This window comes from Pelophylax lessonae, assembly GCF_965119305.1.
Source record: "Pelophylax lessonae genome assembly, chromosome: 2".
In the NCBI taxonomy this organism is placed as follows: domain Eukaryota; kingdom Metazoa; phylum Chordata; class Amphibia; order Anura; family Ranidae; genus Pelophylax; species Pelophylax lessonae.
The window spans coordinates 727566870-727587569 of record NC_138769.1 but is presented as its reverse complement, the minus strand read 5'-3'; the positions used below and the strand labels follow the sequence as shown (position 1 = coordinate 727587569).

Below are 20700 nucleotides of genomic sequence, written 5' to 3'. Positions count from 1 at the left end.
GGAACGGAACTAGGAAGTGATCGTACCGACGGAGGGACGGAGGAGCGGTGGGACTCTCGGCTGGCGGTCGCAGCAATGAGAGATCATCGCTGGATCGCCAGGAGAAGGTAAGAGAAGCTCCGCTGCGCTCTCTGCAATCCACCCCGAGCGTGACTCGGGGTTACCGATCCTGCAATGAAAAATCAACCCCGAGTCACGCTCGGGATTACCGCTAAGGTGGTTAAAGCTCAAACACATGCATGTGTATATATACTAACGATTTCAGCAAAGACGTGGACAATGTCAGTAGGGCAGAAATTGGTGTCAGTAGGGCAGTGGATGGTGTCAGCAGCTTTTATTATTTTATTTTTATTATTAATTACAATTTTTTATTTTTTTATTTTACAAATTTTTTTTTTTGATGAGCACTGGGGCTTTGCCGAAATATCAGGGGTTTAAACAGGGGGTAATCTGCACCACACAGGGTGATTAGGCTGTGCCCAAGCACACCTGGCACACCCTGTGTGCACGCTTATGTAAACAAGGCAGATCACCATTCTGACAGTAGGGAAGGTAGTGATCCTGTGCTTCTGCAAAGCAGGAACACGGATCTCTGTCTTCCCACAGTACAAGCACCTCCCCCACAGCTGATAAGCACATTTTAAGCACAAATGTAACCCTTTAATCGCCCCTGTTAACCTCTTCCTCATTAGTACAGTGACAGCACATATTTTTAGCACTGATCACTGTATTTGTGTCACAAATGTCACTTAGGGGTTGATTTACTAAAACCAGAGAGTGCAAAAGCTGGTGCAGCCCTGCATAAAACCAAACAGCTTCTAGGTTTTATTGCCAAAGCATAATTGAACAAGCTGAAAACAGAAGGTGATTGGCTACCATGCACAGCTGCACCAGATTTTGAGTGCACCAGTTTTAGTAAATCTCCCCCTTAGTGTCATTTGTCCACCGCAATATTACAGTCTCGCTATAAGTCATTGATCAGTGCCATTACTGGCAAAAAAAATACAAATTCCATTAAATAAACAATAAATAAATACAAATTCCATAAAAATATCCCATAGTTTGTAGATTCGATAACTTTTGCGTAAAATAAATCAATATACACTTATTGGGATTATTTTTACCAAAAATATGTAGCCGAATACAAATTGGCCAAAATTGATGAAGACATTTTTTTTTATTGGATATGTTTTATAGCAGATAATAAAATAATTTTAGTTAAATTTTTTTCAAAATTGTCAGTCTTTTTTTTAACAGCGCACAAATTAAAAACTGCAGAGGTGATCAAATGCCACTATAAGAAAGCTCTATTTGTGGGGGAAAAAAAAGGACATCAATTTTATTTGGGTACAGCGTCGCACGACCGCACAATTGTCAGTTAAATTAACACAGTGCCATATGGCCTAGTCATGGGGAGGGTAATTCTTCTGGAGCTGAAGTGGTTAAAGCCTAACTGAAGCCCAAATTATTTATTTTAGTTCTGGCTGAAATTGCTGAGACATAAGATGAAGAAAATTAACAGTGTTGGGCCTCATGCACACTGAGCATTAAAAAAAAAAAAAAAAAATTCTGCTTCTACAGGCGTGTTTGGTTTGCCCGTAGAAGCAGCTCTATGTTTATATATTTATATATATTTTTATATTTTATTTTATTTTTATTTTTTTATTTTATATATATATTTTTATCTATGTTTATATATTTATTTATTTTATATTTATGTGTGTAAATGCATCCAAACATGGCATTTAGGCACGTCAAGCTAATTTTTTCTAGTGTTTTTTTGGAAAAACGATTATAATGCCTAAATGAACTGAAACACGTGTACATTGTGATACATAGGAGCTTTGTTATATGCTGCTTTTTTCTTGCAAGTAGTTCTGGCTTTTTTTCTGCTGTCTAGGGTGCATGGACCCTTCATTTTGTGCCTACTCGGTTTCCTACCTTTGCAGGTCAGAGCATACGTTTTGAACTGCATATGATGTAAGTTAAAGTAACCTAACAAGTTAAAATAAAAAAATAAAAATTAAAAAAAAAAAACTGTTTTCTTTTAAAAGTTCTTCCTATATTTAACTCATTCTAACCTAAAGTTTTCTCTTGTGAACCCACATTTACTCCTTCCCCGTTCTCCTTAATTATATTCCTGCAGATGTTTTCCCCATGTTTCCACCCATTAAAATGTAAAAAAAAAAAAAAAAAATTGCTTTAATTTTCCTTTGTTTGTTCAGTGTTCCAGTATCACATTGAAAAAATCACAACATAGAAGGGAGAAAATGTCTTATTTTATTTGTACATAGCTTAGCAACTTTTTCTAACAGAACCATAACTTTCGTGTCATTTTAAATTGACAAATTAGAAAATAAAATGTACTGTATTTGACTACAGTAATGCTAATTTTCTACATTTTTCTGTAAAACATTTTTTTAGCTTTTATTTGTTTTGTTTGTTCAGTTTTCCCAGTGTCACATTAAAAAAAAAAAAAAAATCACAACATAGAGGGGGGAAAAGTCTTACTGTATTTTCTGTGTACATAACTTAGCAATGCTTTGTATCAGAACCATAACTTGACAAATTGAAACAAAAAAAAATTATTTGACTACAGTAATGCTAATTTCCTCCTTTTTTTATAACACTGATCAAAGTAGAAAAAAAAGTGTGTGTGTGTTTTTTTTTTTTTTTGTTTTTTAGTTTGTTATATCTTAGAATTATTTTTGCAAGACAATGTGTTAAAAATAAGTTTTACTATGCTGATACATTTTGACATTGTAACATCAGACAAAGGTTAATAAAATTATTTTTAAAAAATCACTAAAGGAAAGCCTTATTTGCCCTATTAATAATAAGATTAAAATATAAAATGTATAACATTTAGACAGCTGTGGGAAGTTACTATTTTCCCTTGAACTGCATAGAATGCTACAGTACTGCTGGTTGCATTATCCCTGGACACACCGTATTAGGATAACATAACCTTGTATAAAGCCATAGAAAAAAAAAACGTATTTGCACTGTATTTCTATACCAGTAGTGGTAGTTGTATTGTTAATATTATTATTATTATTATTATTAATAATATGAGTGGTTGTTTTATTATAATTATTATTATTATTATTATTATTATTATTATTATTATTATCATCATTAATATTAGTGGTTGTTTTATTATTGTTATTATTATTATTATTATTATTATTATTATTATTATTATTATTATTATTAGTAGTAGTAGTAGTAGTAGTAGAAGTAATAATAGCAGAAGTTGATGTATTTGTATTTTAATATTAATATTAGTAGTAGTACTAGTAGTTTTATTTTAATTATTATTATTTGTTGACTCACCTGGTACAAAATCTTTTTTAGTATATTAAGTATATATTTTTTAGTTAGTGTTAGTTTTTTTATTCTAAACCACAAAACTTTCTCCAAAATATTCCTATTATTATTATTATTATTATTATTATTATGAATAATATTAGTGGTTGTTTTATTATTGTTATTATTATTATTATTAGTAGTAGTAGAAGTTTTAGTAGCAGTAGTTGTTGTATTTGTTTTTTTAATATTAATATTAGTAGTAGTACTAGTAGTTTTATTTTTATTATTATTATTTGTTGACTCACCTGGTACAAAATCTTTTTTAGTATATTAAGTATATATTTTTTAGTTAGTGTTAGTTTTTTTATTCTAAACCACAAAGCTTTCTCCAAAATATTCCTATTATTATTATTATTATTATTATTATGAATAATATTAGTGGTTGTTTTATTATTGTTATTATTATTATTAGTAGTAGTAGTAGAAGTTTTAGTAGCAGTAGTTGTTGTATTTGTTTTTTTAATATTAATATTAGTAGTAGTACTAGTAGTTTTATTTTAATTATTATTATTTGTTGACTCACCTGGTACAAAATCTGTTTTAGTAAATTAAGTATATATTTTTTAATTAGTGTTAGTTTTTTTATTCTAAACCACAAAACTTTCTCCAAAACATTCCTATTATTATTATTATTATTATGAATAATATTAGTGGTTGTTTTATTATTGTTATTATTATTATTATTATTATTATTATTATTATTATTATTAGTAGTAGTGGTTGTTTTATTATTGTTATTATTATTATTATTATTAGTAGTATTAGTTGTAGTAGTAGTAGTAGAAGTTTTAGTAGCAGTAGTTGTTGTATTTGTTTTTTAATATTAATATTAGTAGTAGTATTAGTAGTTTTATTTTAATTATTATTATTTGTTGACTCACCTGGTACAAAATCTGTTTTAGTATATTAAGTATATATTTTTTAGTTAGTGTTAGTTTTTTTATTCTTAACCACAAAACTTTCTCCAAAATATTACAACATAACGCTTAAAACTTTAAACTTACCTTCCATAGATCAGCTCCCATAGCAAAAAAAAATCCCAGAAAACTTTTACAAGACTTGGCACCCAAGAATTTAAACTTCTTCAAAGTTTAATGAAATAAACTGAACTTTACACGCACTCTTTAAATAAATGTTAGTATTTGGCACACATGTTGCAAAGCTTTGCCTTTGCTATGCCAAACTATGCTGTGATTCATCTTCTATTTAAACTCCTGGTTGTAAAACATACAGGGGGGTGTAATGCTAATTATAAATCTAAGAGGAATAATTAGTCCTTGTTGACATCTGAGCTTCTTGTAATATCCTGTTGATGTTGTTGTTATAATTAATTGAATTAAATATAACTCTTTCATACACTCTGTCCTATAGAAACTAATCAAAGGCTTCATTGATTGATTAGTTACATTATTATTACAGGGCTCAAAATTTCAAGTCCTGAGCTACTAGCCAGCCCTTAGGGGTTACTCGCCACCAATTGCCCCACCTAACCCCTACCCTGCCCCGCCCCTAAATGCGCCCTCATAAATTATTTTATAAAATGACACTGTTAAATGTTTTTGCATGAATGCAGAAGTTGCACAAATAAATATTAATAACAACTTTATCAGTGCCCATCAGTGCAGCCTCATCAGTGTCCATCAGTGCCCCCTCACAAGTGCTCATGAATGCAGCATCACCAGTGCCCATCAATGCAACCTCAACTGTGCCCATCAATGCAGCCTTATCAGTGCCCATCAATGCTGCATTGCCTGTGCCCATCAATGCTGCCTCACCCGTGCCCATTAGGCAGCCTCATTAGTGTCCATCAATGCAACCTCACCTGTGCCCATCAATGCAGCCTGATCAGTGCCCATCAATGTTGTCTCACCTGTGCCCATCAATGCAGCCTCACCTGTGCCCATCAATGCAGCCTCACCTGTGCCCATCAATGCAGCCTCACCTGTATCTATCAATGCAGCCTCACCTGTATCCATCATTGCAGCCTAACCTGTGTCCATCAATGCAGCCTAACGTGTGCCCCTCAATGCAGCCTGATCAGTTCCCATCAATGTCGTCTCACCTGTGCCCATCAATGCAGCCTCACCTGTGCCCCTCAATGCAGCCTCACATGTGCCCCTCAATGCAGCCTCACCTGTGCCTGTCAATGAAACCTCACTTGTGCCCATCAATGCAATCTCACTTGTGCCCCTCAATGCAACCTCACCTGTGCCCCTCAATGCAGTCTCACCTGTACCCCTGAATGTAACCTCACCTGTGCCCCTAAATGCAACCTCACATGTGCCCCTCAATGCAGTCTCACCTGTGCCCCTCAATGTAACCTTACCTGTGCCCCTAAATGCAACCTCACCAGTCTCACCTGTGCCCCTCAATGCAGTCTCAGCTGTGCCCCTCAATGCAGTCTCACCTGTGCCTATCATCACAGCCTCACCAGTGCAGGGGAAGAGAGAGGAAAGTGAAAGGGTGGCACACAATGGGGGGGGGGGGGATCAGAAGTAGGCAGAACAGGGAGACGGATCGGTTTCGGAGAAGCAAGTACAGGAACGATGCCCTGTGTCTGTGTCTCTCACCGCTGCGGCTGAAATCTGGCAGGAGGGGGACAAACTGGCTTTCAACTGCTGCAGAGAGCTGCACAGTGCTTCCTTCTGTAATTGCCCCTCCGCCCAACAGCACCAATTCCCCATGCTGTTGGGGCCCCCCTGTGTGCCCGGGCCCCCTACAGGAGGACTGGTGGTCCCCCCCTATCAGTAGCCCTGCCCGCTCCCATGCTTCATTACACATGCCCTGATTCCATGGTTCCAGACCCGCTTTCCAACATGGTGGGGGGACCAAGAATCGAGGTAAGTGACAGTCCCACTTACATCTCCCCTTGCCAGCCGACCAACAAACAGAGAGGATTGCTCAGGCAGTTGCAGCACTCCTTGCCCCTATCACATCCACAGTAGAGAAGGCAATACAGGCAGGCATGGAGCACATTAAAAAATAATAGTCAGACCATGCCTCACGCATTACTGAAACAGAGATGAGGCTGACCTCAGTGGAAGATGAGCTGTATCAGACACAGCCCACTGAAAAAATTTCTCAACTACGCGGACAAAGCAGCCATTCTGCAGAAATACAGTCAATCATGGTCATTGCAAACCGATAGCATCAAATTCCTAATTTTTGCAGATTGTTACCTAGAGGTATCCAAAAAAAGAAAGGCGTTCCAGCATATCTGTTTAGCACTCTTTTAACACCAAAACAAATTAACTCTGTCCACTCAGTAGCGTACTACGACTACGCTCCCCGAGCGGCGAACAGCTCACTACTGAGGCTGAATCTTTCCTACACTCAATTAACCCAGTGGCCCACTCCAACCTCCCTCCCAGGGCACCCTCTGTTTCCTATCTTCTAGACCAGGGGTCTCCAAACTTTTTAAACAAAGGGCCGGTTTATTGTCCTTCAGACTTTAGGAGGGCCGGACCATGGCCAGTGTGAGTGGAAATTTTCCTGGTGTCAGTGGATGTAACAATTGCCACATTTGATATTAGGGGGAGGAAAATTGCCCCATCATTGATATCAAAGGGAGGAATAGTGCCCCATTATTGGTGTCAGTGGGAGAAATGATTCCTTATTGTTGGTGTCAGTGGGAGAAATGGTGCCCTGTTGTTGGTGTCAGATGGCATAGTAGTGTTTTGTATCAGTGGAAGGAATAGTGCCCCAAGGGCCAGTTAAAAGCAAGCAAAGGGCCGCATCCGGCCCCAGGACTGCATTTTGGAAACCACTGCTGTAGACCAACGGAGCCCCAGGAAAGACCTTTCAAAACGTCTCAAATCCTCTGGCTCCAAAGCCGTGGCAAATTCCGCCCACTCTACCATACTAGTCTATAGGCTCTATCTGGTAAATGGGTAATAGTTTGTATTCTGGGCCACCTTGTTATAGTTACTGTCAGTTTTTATGTAATGTTCTATGTTTACTCGTTTTGCTCTCTGCAGGACTTTGCTTTCTGTCTTTTCCCATGGACATCACTGACTGCTTCTCCTCAGATGCTTTCATCGCTTGGGCCAGTGGACAAGTTTACAGCTGGATTTGCTCAGACGGGCACCCGCATTTGTACCCGACCTTGGGCGGGCTCTTGGGAGATGGTTCCTCTCAGTGCTACCATACAGAAAAAAGCGAAGTCACCAATTGGTATGTTGAATTGCTTTATTCTTACCCTACCCATGTTTCTTACCACTTGTTCTGTTGTTGATCCCCAGAGTATTGTACACCCTTTAGCCATCACTTGTAAACTTCTGACCCCGTGTATAGAACTTTCGGGTCTCATGTCTCCCTTACTTATATCCCCAGCAGCAGCATCAAAAGACCAAAAATTCTTTACCACCTCAAGAGGTTAAAAATCAACATCACCCTACTCCAAGAAACACATCTTAAAACTTCTGATTTGGTACGCATGAAAAAAATTATGGGCAGGCACAGTCCTTGGGTCCAAGGCAGTTTTGGGGGAAAGTCAGGGTTCTCATATTAATACACAAGCGAGATAATGATGCCCAAAAAATGCCAAAAAAAAACGCCTGCAACAAAACCGCCCAGGTGTGTTGTTGCAGGCGTTTTTTTTGGGCATTTTTTGGGTGTCTTTGGAGGCAGGCATAACATCTGAACTTCTGTATAGGGGTATATATACACACACACATATATGTATATATACACATACACACATATAGGTGTGATAGGAGCGGAGCCACATCCCTGCAAATAATTTAATTAGCGCAGGCATAGGGTTCTGCTTCTTTCACACCTATATGTGTGTATATACCCCTATACAGAAGTTCAGATGTTATGCCTGCCTCCAAAGACGCCCACAAAAAAGCCCAGTAAACGCCTGCAACAAAAACGGCCAGGTGTGACAGTAGCGGAGCCCTATCCCTGTTCTACTGCAATTCTAAGACAAACAATCTTTTTTTCCTGGTTCTGGACATGCTACAGAGCTAAAACTTCACAGGTACATTTTTTAGACCCCCCCAGACACTAAATCCAAAGAAATCTCTTTTTTTTTTTTTTCAATAATTTTTTCAATAATTGGCTCTCTATCAAAAACTACAATTTTTAAGAACTTTTTTTTTGTGTAATTAATAGTCCCCGGGGCATGACCCAGAACCCTAGGCACTTTTTAGGGGCATTTATTGGGTTTTAGGGCTTCAAAATTGTGTTTTTTGATTACCGAAGTTCGGGTCCCATTGATTTCAATGGAGTTCTGGAATCCGGACCCGAACTTTCGGGAAGTTCGGGTGTTCGAACCAAACTTTTCAAAAGTTTGATCATCCCAATTGAGGATTTGCATTATTTAATTTACAGAACATGCCCACAATTTTGAAGATATTTTTTGTTTTGTTTTTTTTATTGTGAAGCCCCCTAAAGTCAATACTTTAAAGAGCCACCTTTTGTGGCAATCACAGCGCCACAAATCAAAGTCATTTTGGATAAGTCTCTGTGAACTTGCCACATCTTACCACTGGGATTTTTGCCCATTCCTCCTTGCAAAACTGCTCCAGCTCCTTCAAGTTGGATGGTTTGCACTTGTGAACAGCAATCTTTAAGTCTGACCACAGATTTTCTATTGGATTGAGGTCTGGGCTTTGACTAGGCCATTCCAACACATTTACATGTTTCCCCTTAAACCACTCAAGTGTTGCTTTAGCAGTGTGTTTGGGGTCATTGTCCAGCTTGAAGGTGAACCTCAGTCATAGCCTGGTAAGAATTCCATGCAAAATTGAAATGGCATGTGCTTTACAAGTGCCAAAAATTGGGCCTTTGCCGTATGTGGTGCCTGAGCACCATAACCATGGCCTCACAGTTACTCTTGCTGGGTGCAGGAATGGGACCTGCTGGTAAGAATTCCATACAAATTTCAAATTGCATGTACTACACAGGTGCCAAAAATTGGGCCTTTGGTGTTGGTGTTGCCTGAAAACCGTAAACCCTCACAGTTAGCAGGGCACAGGGACAGGGCCTGCTGTTAAAAATGACATACAACATTTAAATTGTATGCACCTGTCATACAAGTGCAGAAAAATTAGGCCTTGGGGTTGGTAGTGTCCTAAATCAAAAACATTGTTGGAAGCTAGCAGAATCAAGGTAGAGGAATAGGATAGGCAGCATATGCAGTCTTCAAGGGATGGCAGACCCCTAGCATATTCAATCTGTTACATCAGCATCAGGGGTCTGATAGCTCTTGTTGATCCAGGATTGGTTCATTTTGATGAAAGTCAGCTGATCAACAGAGTCTGTGGACAGACACACTCTTTTGTCCGTCACAAAACCTCCAGCGGCACTGAACGTCCGTTCGGAAAGCAAGCTGAAAGCAGCACAGGCCAGTAGCTCCATTGCATATTGAGCAAGTTCTGGCCAGTGGTCCATCCTCAAGACCCAGTAAGCCAGGGGATGTGCAGCTGGAAAGGTCTCCAAGTCTGCTCTTGCACCTAGATAATCATGCACCATATGATGGAGACGCTGGTGATGGTTTCTTAAACCTAACATCCCTGGGTGCTGCTGAGGACAAAAGAACTGTTTAAAGGCATCGGTCAGCTGGCCGCCTTCTCCACTGCTCCTCCTTTGGCTGAACGATGCCTCAGAAACACGTCAGGAGAATGTTGACCTCCCAGGGTCTGGAAAAGCGGTACACAATTTATTTTTCAAGGCCTCCTCAAGATGTTTCATCCTCTGCTGCCTCTGCAAAGGCAGGATGAGCTCTGCAACTTTACCCTTGTAACATGGATCAAGAAGGGTTGCCAACCAGTAATTATCCCTCTCCTTGATAGCACGAATCCTCGGGTCCTTTCGCAGGCTTTGCAGAATCAGGGAGCCCATGCAACAAAAGTTGGAGGAGGCATGAGCTTCTGAGTCCTCTGGGTCACTAAGGTTGACATTTGTCAGCAGGAGCAACCTCTCCCCAACCACGTACAACTCCTGGGGTTTCTGGGGAATCAAAAACATCCCTTGAAAACTGCTGTAACTTATCCTTTTCCTCTACATCCATGCTGCCAAAATCCTCATCCTCTTCCTCCTGTGTTTTGTGGCCCTGCAGGAATGATATCTGCATAAAGGGGGCCTTGTGATTAAAGGAAGTCCTCCTATTCCTGCCGCTGTTCTGCCTCAAGTGCCCTGTCCATGATTCCACGCAGTGTGTGCTCCAGCAAGTAGACTAGCGGGATAGTGTCACTGATGTATGCATCGTCCCGGCTCACCATCCGAGTGGCCTCCTCAAATGGTGACAGGACGATGCATGCATCCTTAATCAAAAGTCACTGGCGTGGCGAAAAAAAGCCAAGCTCCCCTGACCCTGTCCTTGCGCCATACTCACACAGGTACTCATTGATGGCCCTCTGCTGCGTGTGCAGCCGCTGCATCATTGCCAACATTGAGTTCCACCTGGTGGGCATGTCACAAATGAGGCTGTTGATAGGCAGGTTGAATTCCAGTTTAATGTCAGATAAGCAAGCACTGGCATTGAACGAACGGCGGAAATTGCCACAGACTTTCCTGGCCTGCCTCAGGAGATCTTGGAAGCCAAGGTATCTGCTCAAGAAACGTTGCACCACCAGATTCAGAACATGTGCCAAGCATGGAACATGTGTCAAGTGTCCCTGTCGGAGGGCGGAGAGAAGGTTGGTGCCATTATCGCATACAACCATTCCTGGCTCAAGCTCTCTTGATGGCGTCAGCCATCTCTGAGCCTGCCCTTGCAGAGATGACAGAATTTCTGCACCGGTGTGACTCCTATCCCCTAGACAGACCAACTGAGGCACAGCATGGCATCTTTTAGCCTGACTGCTTGCGTAGTCCCTTGACGCTTAGGGAGCACTGCTGCTGCAGAGGAGAATTGTGTAGAAGAGGACATGGAGGAAGAGGAGGAGGAGGAGGGGGTGGTGGTGGAGTAGCCAGATGTGGCAGCACCAGCTTTTTGGAGGGGTGGTGGCAAAACAAGCTGCAAGACCGAACCCTGTCCTGCATCCTTCCCAGCTGTCACCTGTCAGTTACCCAGTGTGAAAGAAATGTAACGTCCCTGTCCATGCCTGCTGGACCAAGAGTCAGCAGTAATGTGCACCTTGCTGCTGACCACTTTTTTCAACGAGGCCAAAACACTACCTTCCACATGACAGTAGAGAACCGGAATGGCCTTACACGAAAAGTAATGCCTTTTTGGGACGTTCCACTGTGGTGCAGCACATTCCACAAATTTGCAAAAGGGAGCCGAGTCTACCAGCTCAAAAGGCAGTAACTGTAATGCTAGCAATTTGGCCAAGCTAGCATTAAGACGCTGAGCATGTGAATGGCTGTGACAGTATTTATTTCTACAATTCAAATACTGGGGTAGTGAAATCTGCCTCAAATCAAGCGGTGGTATACTGCTAGCAGATTGGGTGCAAGTCTCTGTGCCACTCATTGCTATACCATCATCCCTCTCAATGCTGGTATTTGAGAAGGCATGATGTACAGTAGGGTTAGAGATCGCAGATGAGGAGCAAGGTGATGTATGCTTGTTTTGATATGGTGCCTCTTTCAGGTGCTGTTGACAATGGACTGCATGGCAGGAAGTCATATGCCTTGTCAAGCATGTGATGCCCAAGCGGCTGGTGTTCTGGCCACGCTTGATCCGCTTTAGACAGATGCTGCAAACAGCAACGCTGCGGTCTACTGCACAGGTGCTGAAAAAAGCCCACACTAATTAACTTTTTGGAGTCCGTGGGGATTTTGCAGCACCCTGCACCTGTGGAGCTCTGTGCTGTGACGCAATAGGTTGGCAACTGCTTGGCCAGCTCATGGAGCACATCCTGCCTTTGTTGCAGTTGTGCATCCTCCTCATCCTCCCCCTCCTCCTCCCCCTCCTCCTCTATCCTGTCAGGCACCCAAGTCAGTGCTGTATCTTGGCCTAGGCTGACAAGGCCCAGGCCTAGGGCGGCACTTTGCAGGGGGCAGCAAAAAAGCTGCACACCGCATGAAAAAAAAAACAGCCTCCTCCCAGCTCCCACACAAAAAGGGTCCCCGCTGGCTTGCGCTACACTTTTAGTTTAGTGCCAGTATTATGGGGCGAATTGGGCCAGATGGCATGGTCCAGGAGGCAAATCAGTCTGGCACCCCCATAAAGCAGTCACACTGCTACCTGCCAGTATGATAGGCTGCACTAATGGGCACTGATAGGCTACACTGGTGGCCACTGATGGGGCTGTACTGATGGGCACTGATGAGGTCACACTGCTATGCTGCACTGATGAGGCTGCACTGATGGGCAGTAATGAGGGGGCACTGATGGACACTGATGAGGCTGAACTTATAGGAACTAATAAGGCTATGCTGATGGGCACAGATAGACTGTGGTTGTGGTCTGTGGTGCACAGATAACAGGGCGGGTCATAAACATGAAGGGGTGTGGCCTTTACAGGAAGGGGTGGGTCATATTTAAATTAGGGGATGCACAAACTTAGTCAGGCCTAGGGCAGCACAAAACCTAAATACGCCACTGACCCAAGTACTGTCAGTGATCTCATCATCCTCTTCCTCCTCGTCACTGGAGCAAACTTGGCAATATGCTTCAGCTGGGGCAAAATGACTGCCGGTCTCTTGTCCGCCGTTGTCACCCCCTCTCTCTAGGCTCATGCTATTCCCTTTATCAACCTGGGAAACAACATCACAGCTTTCAAATTGCTGCGCATCCTCCAGCAGAATGTCACTGACACTATGATCGAATAGTTCAGGTGACTCCTCTGTGCATGATGGTGGGCAATGGAAGGAGTAGCTGTGGAGATGGAGCCTGTGGAATGGGCCGCTTTGGCAGCTGCCGTAGAAGGCAAACTACTGGGAGCATGGGTGTCAGTGGAAGAGGGGGATGAGGATGGCTTATTGATCCACTCCACCAACTCTTCCGCATCTTGTGGATGAATAGCATGGGCAGCACCGGAAATAAAGGACGGGCGTGCTCCGCCTGCAGAGGATGCACTATGTCGACTCTGACCACCACTTTTCACAATCGACACAGAGGTTGCTTGCCATCTTTTCGTGGCCTGTGAGCGTTGGCCTCTCCTTGTCGGCCTTTCGGACATTATGTTGATACAAATCGATATAGGGTATACGCAACTGACCAATAGATACTCAATTACCTGATATGATGTAATTGATAGCCCTATAGATGAGCTGTGGTGGTTATAGATGTACGCAACTGACCGATTATCAATACTCTCACTGATATCTGATGCAATCTATAATCCTATAGATGGATGATCTGTGATCCCTATAGATAAATCCACAACTGAGCAAAGGTTACTGTGGCTGATATCTGTAGTGATCTCTATTCACACAGGTATGTGACCCATATAGAAAAATCCACAACTGAGCGCAAAGGTTACTGTGGCTGATATCTGCAGTGATCTTTATTCCCACGGCTATGTGACCCCTATAGATAAATCCACAACTGAGAACAAAGTTTACTGTGGCTGATAACTGCAGTGATCTTTATTCCCACAGCTATGTGACCCCTTTAGAAAAAACCACAACTGAGCGCAAAGGTTACTGTGGCTGATATCTGCAGTGATCTCTATTCACACAGGTATGTGACCCCTATAGATAAATCCACAACTGAGCAAAGGTTACCGCGGCTGATATCTGCAGTGATCTCTATTCACACAGGTATGTGACCCCTATAAATAAATCCACAACTGAGCAAAGGTTACTGTGGCTGATATCTGCAGTGATCTTTATTCCCACAGCTATGTGACCTCTATAGATAAATCCACAACTGAGCACAAAGGTTACTGTGGCTGATATCTGCAGTGATGTCTATTCCCACAGCTATGTGACCCCTATAGATAAAACCACAACTGAGCGCAAAGGTTACTGCGGCTGATATCTGTAGTGATCTCTATTCACACAGGTATGTGACCCCTATAGATAAATCCACAACTGAGCAAAGGTTACCGCGGCTGATATCTGCAGTGATCCTTATTCCCACAGCTATGGGACCCCTATAGATAAAAACACAACTGAGTGCAAAGGTTACTGTGGCTGATATCTGCAGTGATGTCTATAAAGATTTTAGAATGTTGCAGAAACTGACCGATGAACAATACTGGTACTGGAATCTGATGTATTGTTGAAATGAATCTATCCCTACCTCACACAGGAACCTCACCGTCTGTACACTGCTACAAATGTTTCTCTGCACTGTCTGAGTCCAAAAAAACGACTCTGTCCCTGCCTGAATCGCGTGCCTCTCCCTGTCTCATTGCCCGCACATTGACACTACACGCTGCGCGAGCAGCCTTTATGTAGTGTGGGGCGTGTACTTGGCCTCTCAGCCATGATTGGCTAAAGGCAGCCTGCCTTTAGTCCAATCATGGCAGAGATCATTTGATTGGCCAAAGCATGAGGTCAGGGTGCATGCTTTGGAACTTAGCCTCGACTCAAACTCGAAGCTCATCCCTAGTCACTATGGTATATGGAAGGCAGGAAGGATCACTATGGCACATGGAAGGCAAGGAGAATCATTATGGCACATGGAAGGCAGGAAGGATCACTATGGCACATAGAAGGAAGGAAGGATTACTCTGGTATATGGAAGGCAGGGAGGATCACTTGTGCGTTGAAGGCAGGATCACTATGGTACATGGAAGGCAGGAAGGATCACTATGGCACATGGAAGGCAGGAAGGATCACTATTGCACATGGAAGGCAGGAAGGATCATTATGGCACATGGAAGGATTACTATAGTACACTGAAGGCAGTAAGAATTACTATGGCACATGGAAGGCAGGAAGGGTCACAATTGTACATGGAAAGCAGGATCACTGTGGTACATGGAAGGCAGAAAGGATTACTATGGTACATGGAAGGCAGGAAGGAAGGATCAATATGGCACATGGAAGGGAGGAAGGAAGGATCAATATGGTAAATGGAAGGCAGGAAGGATCACTAGTGTACATGGAAGGCAGGAAGGAAGGATCACTATGGTACATGAAAGGTTGGAGGGATCGCTATATTATATGGAAGGAAGGATTAGATGGAAGGAAGAGAGAGAGGGGTGAGTTCAGTTACAATCTGTGTTAACTCACCCCAGGCTGTTTGGTCTCACAAGGCTCCGGCTGTGACATCATGTACAAAGCTTTAAAATTCCCACCCACACAACCCCTTCACAGGCACAGCTTTGGTTGCACTGTTAGATATCACAGGGCCCTGCACAACCTACCTGACAGCCCCCCCCACCTCCAAAAATATTAAATTATATTTTCGGCCATGGCAGAAATCATACCATACCCCCATTGAACAAGACCCCTTCATGTAAATAACACTTCTATATTATTTTTTAGCATTTTACATTTTTATTTTACATTTTTTACTACTTATTTTTTAGGTTTCTTTTAACTGCCTTATTCGGGGGGGTGAAATATCAGGGCACCTCCTGTGTGCCCACAGCACCTTCCAGCGGGAGAGAAGAGAAGGGAAGTTAGGAAGCACTGCAGGGGAGGGGGGGCACAGACAATAGAAGGATGTGGGCGAGAAAAAGGAGAAGCCGGCAAAGGAGAAGCAGGGGGAGTGACAAGAGTCAGCAGTAAGGCGGTCCACCCAGCAGGTGCTTGGGGCCCCCCCTTCTGAACTGATGGGGCCGGGGGGGCTGGATGTACTGCCTTATCAGCAGCCCTGGAATGATGGGTGCCAGTGGACATCAGGTCTTTAGGACCCACTGATAAGCTCCCGCTATGTAGATTCATAGCGGCAGTAAGTCTCCGGTGGCATGCACTCGCACCTAATACCCAGAAGTGCAGGATTACGTATATATATATATATATATATATATACGCGATTCTGCACAGCACAGCTGCCCTGTAGCAGTAAAGGTGCTATTGGGCGGTCGGCAATTGTTAAGAGGAAAAGCATAATTTTTCAAAAGCCAGAAATATTGTACAGATTATATGTATAGTGTGTGTTTTCTGAAACAGAAGCCAGAAATAGAGAAAAGTTTCAATGCAGAGTTATATAGTTGATAGTCTTTTGAATAAACCTTGTTTTCAGAGGAAGAGACCAGGCAGATGAAAACGTTCAATGAAAATTAGAATGCAAGTTTTCAGAAATAGTTTAAAATGTGGTGCACATTTTTTAAGAGTAAGAGGCAATACAGAATTTATGAAGACATAAAAACTTGAGTGCATTATGCCATATTAAAGAGCACAAAATATCTTAGAGATTGATGTACAGAATGTAGGCCTTTTTGCTATGCTGCAATTTCAGAGGGTGAAAGCTGGCAATTCTCGTCCTCGAGTTAAAACCTATAGGAAGAAATATACTAAAAATAGAGCAGCCAGATTCTGGAGCAGCTTACATAGTAACCAACCAATCAGCTCCAACTTCAGCTTATTCAGTTAAAGCTGAACTCCATCTTTTAATATACTTTACATACAGTGCCTTGCGAAAGTATTCGGCCCCCTTGAACTTTGCGACCTTTTGCCACATTTCAGGCTTCAAACATAAAGATATAAAACTGTAAGTTTTTGTGAAGAATCAAGAACAAGTGGGACACAATCATGAAGTGGAACAAAATGTATTGGATATTTCAAACTTTGTTAACAAATAAAAAACTGAAAAATTGGGCGCGCAAAATTATTCAGCCCCTTTACTTTCAGTGCAGCAAACTCTCTCCAGAAGTTCAGTGAGGATCTCTGAATGTTCCAATGTTGACCTAAATTACTAACGATGATAAATAGAATCCACCTGTGTGTAATCAAGTCTCCGTATAAATGCACCTGCACTGTGATAGTCTCAGAGGTCCGTTTAAAGCGCAGAGAACATCATGAAGAACAAGGAACACACCAGGCAGATCCGAGATACTGTTGTGGAGAAGTTTAAAGCCGGATTTGGATACAAAACGATTTCCCAAGCTTTAAACATCCCAAGGAGCACTGTGCAAGTGATAATATTGAAATGGAAGGAGTATCAGACCACTGCAAATCTACGAAGACCTGGCCGTCCCTCTAAACTTTCAGCTCATACAAGAAGAAGACTGATCAGAGATGCAGCCAAGAGGCCCATGATCACTCTGGATGAACTGCAGAGATCTACAGCTGAGGTGGGAGACTCTGTCCATAGGACAACAATCAGTCGTATACTGCACAAATCTGGCCTTTATGGAAGAGTGGAAAGAAGAAAGCCATTTCTTAAAGATATCCATAAAAAGTGTCGTTTAAAGTTTGCCACAAGCCACCTGGGAGACACCAAACATGTGGAAGAAGGTGCTCTGGTCAGATGAAACCAAAATCAAACTTTTTGGCAAAAATGCAAAACGTTATGTTTGGCGTAAAAGCAACACAGCTCATCACCCTGAACACACCATCCCCACTGCAAACATGGTGGTGGCAGCATCATGGTTTGGGTCTGTTTTCTTCTGAAGGGACAGGGAAGATGGTTAAAATTGATGGGAAGATGGATGGAGCCAAATACAGGACCATTCTGGAAGAAAACCTGATGGAGTCTGCAAAAGACCTGAGACTGGGACGGAGATTTGTCTTCCAACAAGACAATGATCAAAAACATAAAGCAAAATCTACAATGGAATGGTTCACAAATAAACATATCCAGGTGTTAGAATGGCCAAGTCAAAGTCCAGACCTGAATCCAATCGAGAATCTGTGGAAAGAACTGAAAACTGCTGTTCACAAACGCTCTCCATCCAACCTCACTGAGCTCGAGCTGTTTTACAAGGAGGAATGGGCAAAAATTTCAGTTTCTCGATGTGCAAAACTGATAGAGACATACCCCAAGCGACTTACAGCTGTAATCGCAGCAAAAGGTGGAGCTACAAAGTATTAACTTAAGGGGGCTGAATAATTTTGCACGCCCAATTTTTCCGTTTTTTATTTGTTAAAAGAGTTTGAAATATCCAATAAATTTCGTTCCACTTCATGATTGTGTCCCACTTGTTGTTGATTCTTCACAAAAAATTACAGTTTTATATCTTTATGTTTGAAGCCTGAAATGTGGCAAAAGGTCGCAAAGTTCAAGGGGGCTGAATACTTCCGCAAGGCACTGTAGTTTGTTTGGGCCAGCTCACAAACATGTGAGGCCACTGGATGTGCAGTATAATCTGTATGTAACTGCAGCCACATACAGCATGCCGCACTTTCTCATACCTGGAACAAAGTAGTCTATCACAGCGGCACTCAGCCATTTAGAGTAAGCAATGTATTCTAGCAATGAATGCAAAGCTTCCTCTGATTGATTGAGACAGAGGTTGTAACATCATCAGTCCACCTCTCTGACTCAGCCAATCAGAGGAAGCTTTGTATTCATTGAAAGAATACATCTCTTTCTCTGAATGGCTAAGTGCCTCTGTGATAGACATGTCCAGTTGGTTTCGTTCCAAATAAATATTCGGCCAAATTTTTAGTTATTCACAGATTCAGATATATCCGACCCCCCGAATTACAGTACAAACAAATTTTACTGAATTCTCTGAATAACGAAACAAAATTCATCCAAATTTCCTGAAATTCGAATTGAAAGTTGACTCTAATTTTACATCGAATTGTGCGTGCTATCACTGTAATATATTCATATACTGGACTATATCTAAGTGAATGAGAAGAAGAGGAAGCTCTCTCGATTTATTTTATTATAATAATAATTATTATTTAATTATAAAACACTTACAAATGTGTGTAAATCAAAGTGCATATTAGGTTTCTTCCAACAAGACAACTGGCAAAAGCAGTGTAAAGGAATCGCTCACTACCTCAAGTTTGACATTTTTGATCCACCTAGCATGATGACGTCATCAGTGTCGGGGCCGCCCTACACATGCTGTTTCCAATATGGGACTTCCTTAGTAGGACCTATTCATTAAATGTTTTTAATTCTTTAGGGGGGTAACACTACATTATTTTGGTTATTATATTGATTGTAAGTGAGGTGAAACACTTTTTTTAAGTGCCAACTTACTTACTTAGCTATTCAATTAGGTTGCTTAGCTTTTATTTGGTTTGTTTATATTGGTTCACAAATAATTATGGATTTACAAATACTGTAATCACTATTAAAGTGTATTGGGGGGGGGGGGGGTATTGTTTTTCAGCTCTGGCCATTTGCAGGGCTAATAAGCAAATTATTGTCAAAGAATGTTTGCTCACCCTTATTTAGTGGGGAGGCTGTGTTATATATACCTTCGGATTATTGAATCTGAGCACTATGGTTTGTTCCTTATTTCTGGGGGCGAAGCTGCCAAAGCTTTGGCTAAATGCTTGTAAAATCATGACTATCGAAAACCCTTGGGCTTTGCCATAAACCCATGGCAGCTACCAACCTGAGCCTTATCTCGAAAGCTAGTTTCACAGTTGCAAAATATTCAATAATCAAGTATTTTGTTCAAAACGTTCAAGTAAAAAAGGAGATTAGAAATGCAGTATTGCAATAACTGGAGATTATTTAAGATAAATGCACAAACGCATTAATTTAATTTGTTTCAAATACACAAATCTACCAGGTTTGCAGCTGATGCCTTGACGCAACCATAGAAAACTTGGGTCGCTGCTCCAGGGAACCATTCAGAGCTCTGTTGACTTCTACAGGCTAATGAAGAGACCGTCTCAGCTCTGTAAACATATGCTGGGGAAAAGAAAGCAAATCCACCACACACAAACCAAGTTTGAAGTGTAAAGTCAACAAACAAACAGGGCTTCAGCCTGGCTCCATCCAGGCTCCATCCAGGCTCCATCCAGGCTCCATCCAGGTTCCATCCAGGCCATGCCTCAAGACACATTACTCCCCATCCATAGGGCATAGTCATGGAGGTTCTGGACCTCCATGTCTAAGGCCTGCCATATATGGGTGGAATTTCAAAAGAATTTTCTTTTGAAAATCTTATTGAAGAATTTTCTTTCGAATTTCGTTCCATTAGTGGGCCACATCAATTACTAATTTTCATGCGGCTATCGAATTTGAGTGATCGGGCATGTTGGAAATCTTTTAAAAAATAAATGATTTTTCAAATGTTCCAAAACCTCCATGATTAAGCCCTGTAGTTGAGGGGTAATTTGTCTCAGGGCATGGACTGGATGGAGCCTAGATGGAGCCAGGCTGAAGCCCTGTTTGTTTCTTGACTTTAAACTTAACGCTTGGTTGGTGTGTGCTGGATTCGCTTTCTTTTCCCCAGCACATGTTTACAGAGCTGAGATGGTCTCTTCATTAGCCTGTGGGAAAATCGTGTGAGAAATATAATCAAAAAAGAAATGCGCACGAGCAGAAGAAAAGAAGATTGAACATTTTTTTATGTAGCGACAGGAGGTGAAATTGAAGGCTTGGTTGGTCGA

The 20700-nt window shown here is 41.8% G+C and overlaps 1 protein-coding gene across 1 annotated transcript in view; it reads right to left on the bottom strand.

Annotated features, from left to right (window-relative positions):
- The window catches only part of LOC309548303 (olfactory receptor 6N1-like), a gene marked incomplete at both ends in the record, with an annotated part of 28941 nt that extends 9297 nt beyond the window's left edge, over positions 1 to 19644 (bottom strand). Inside the window, one exon of the mRNA XM_082248242.1 lies at positions 19555 to 19644. Within this exon, the coding sequence (XP_082104368.1) occupies positions 19555 to 19644 (90 nt within the window). The remainder of the gene's footprint in view (positions 1 to 19554) is intronic.
- Positions 19645 to 20700: the final 1056 nt, after the last annotated feature.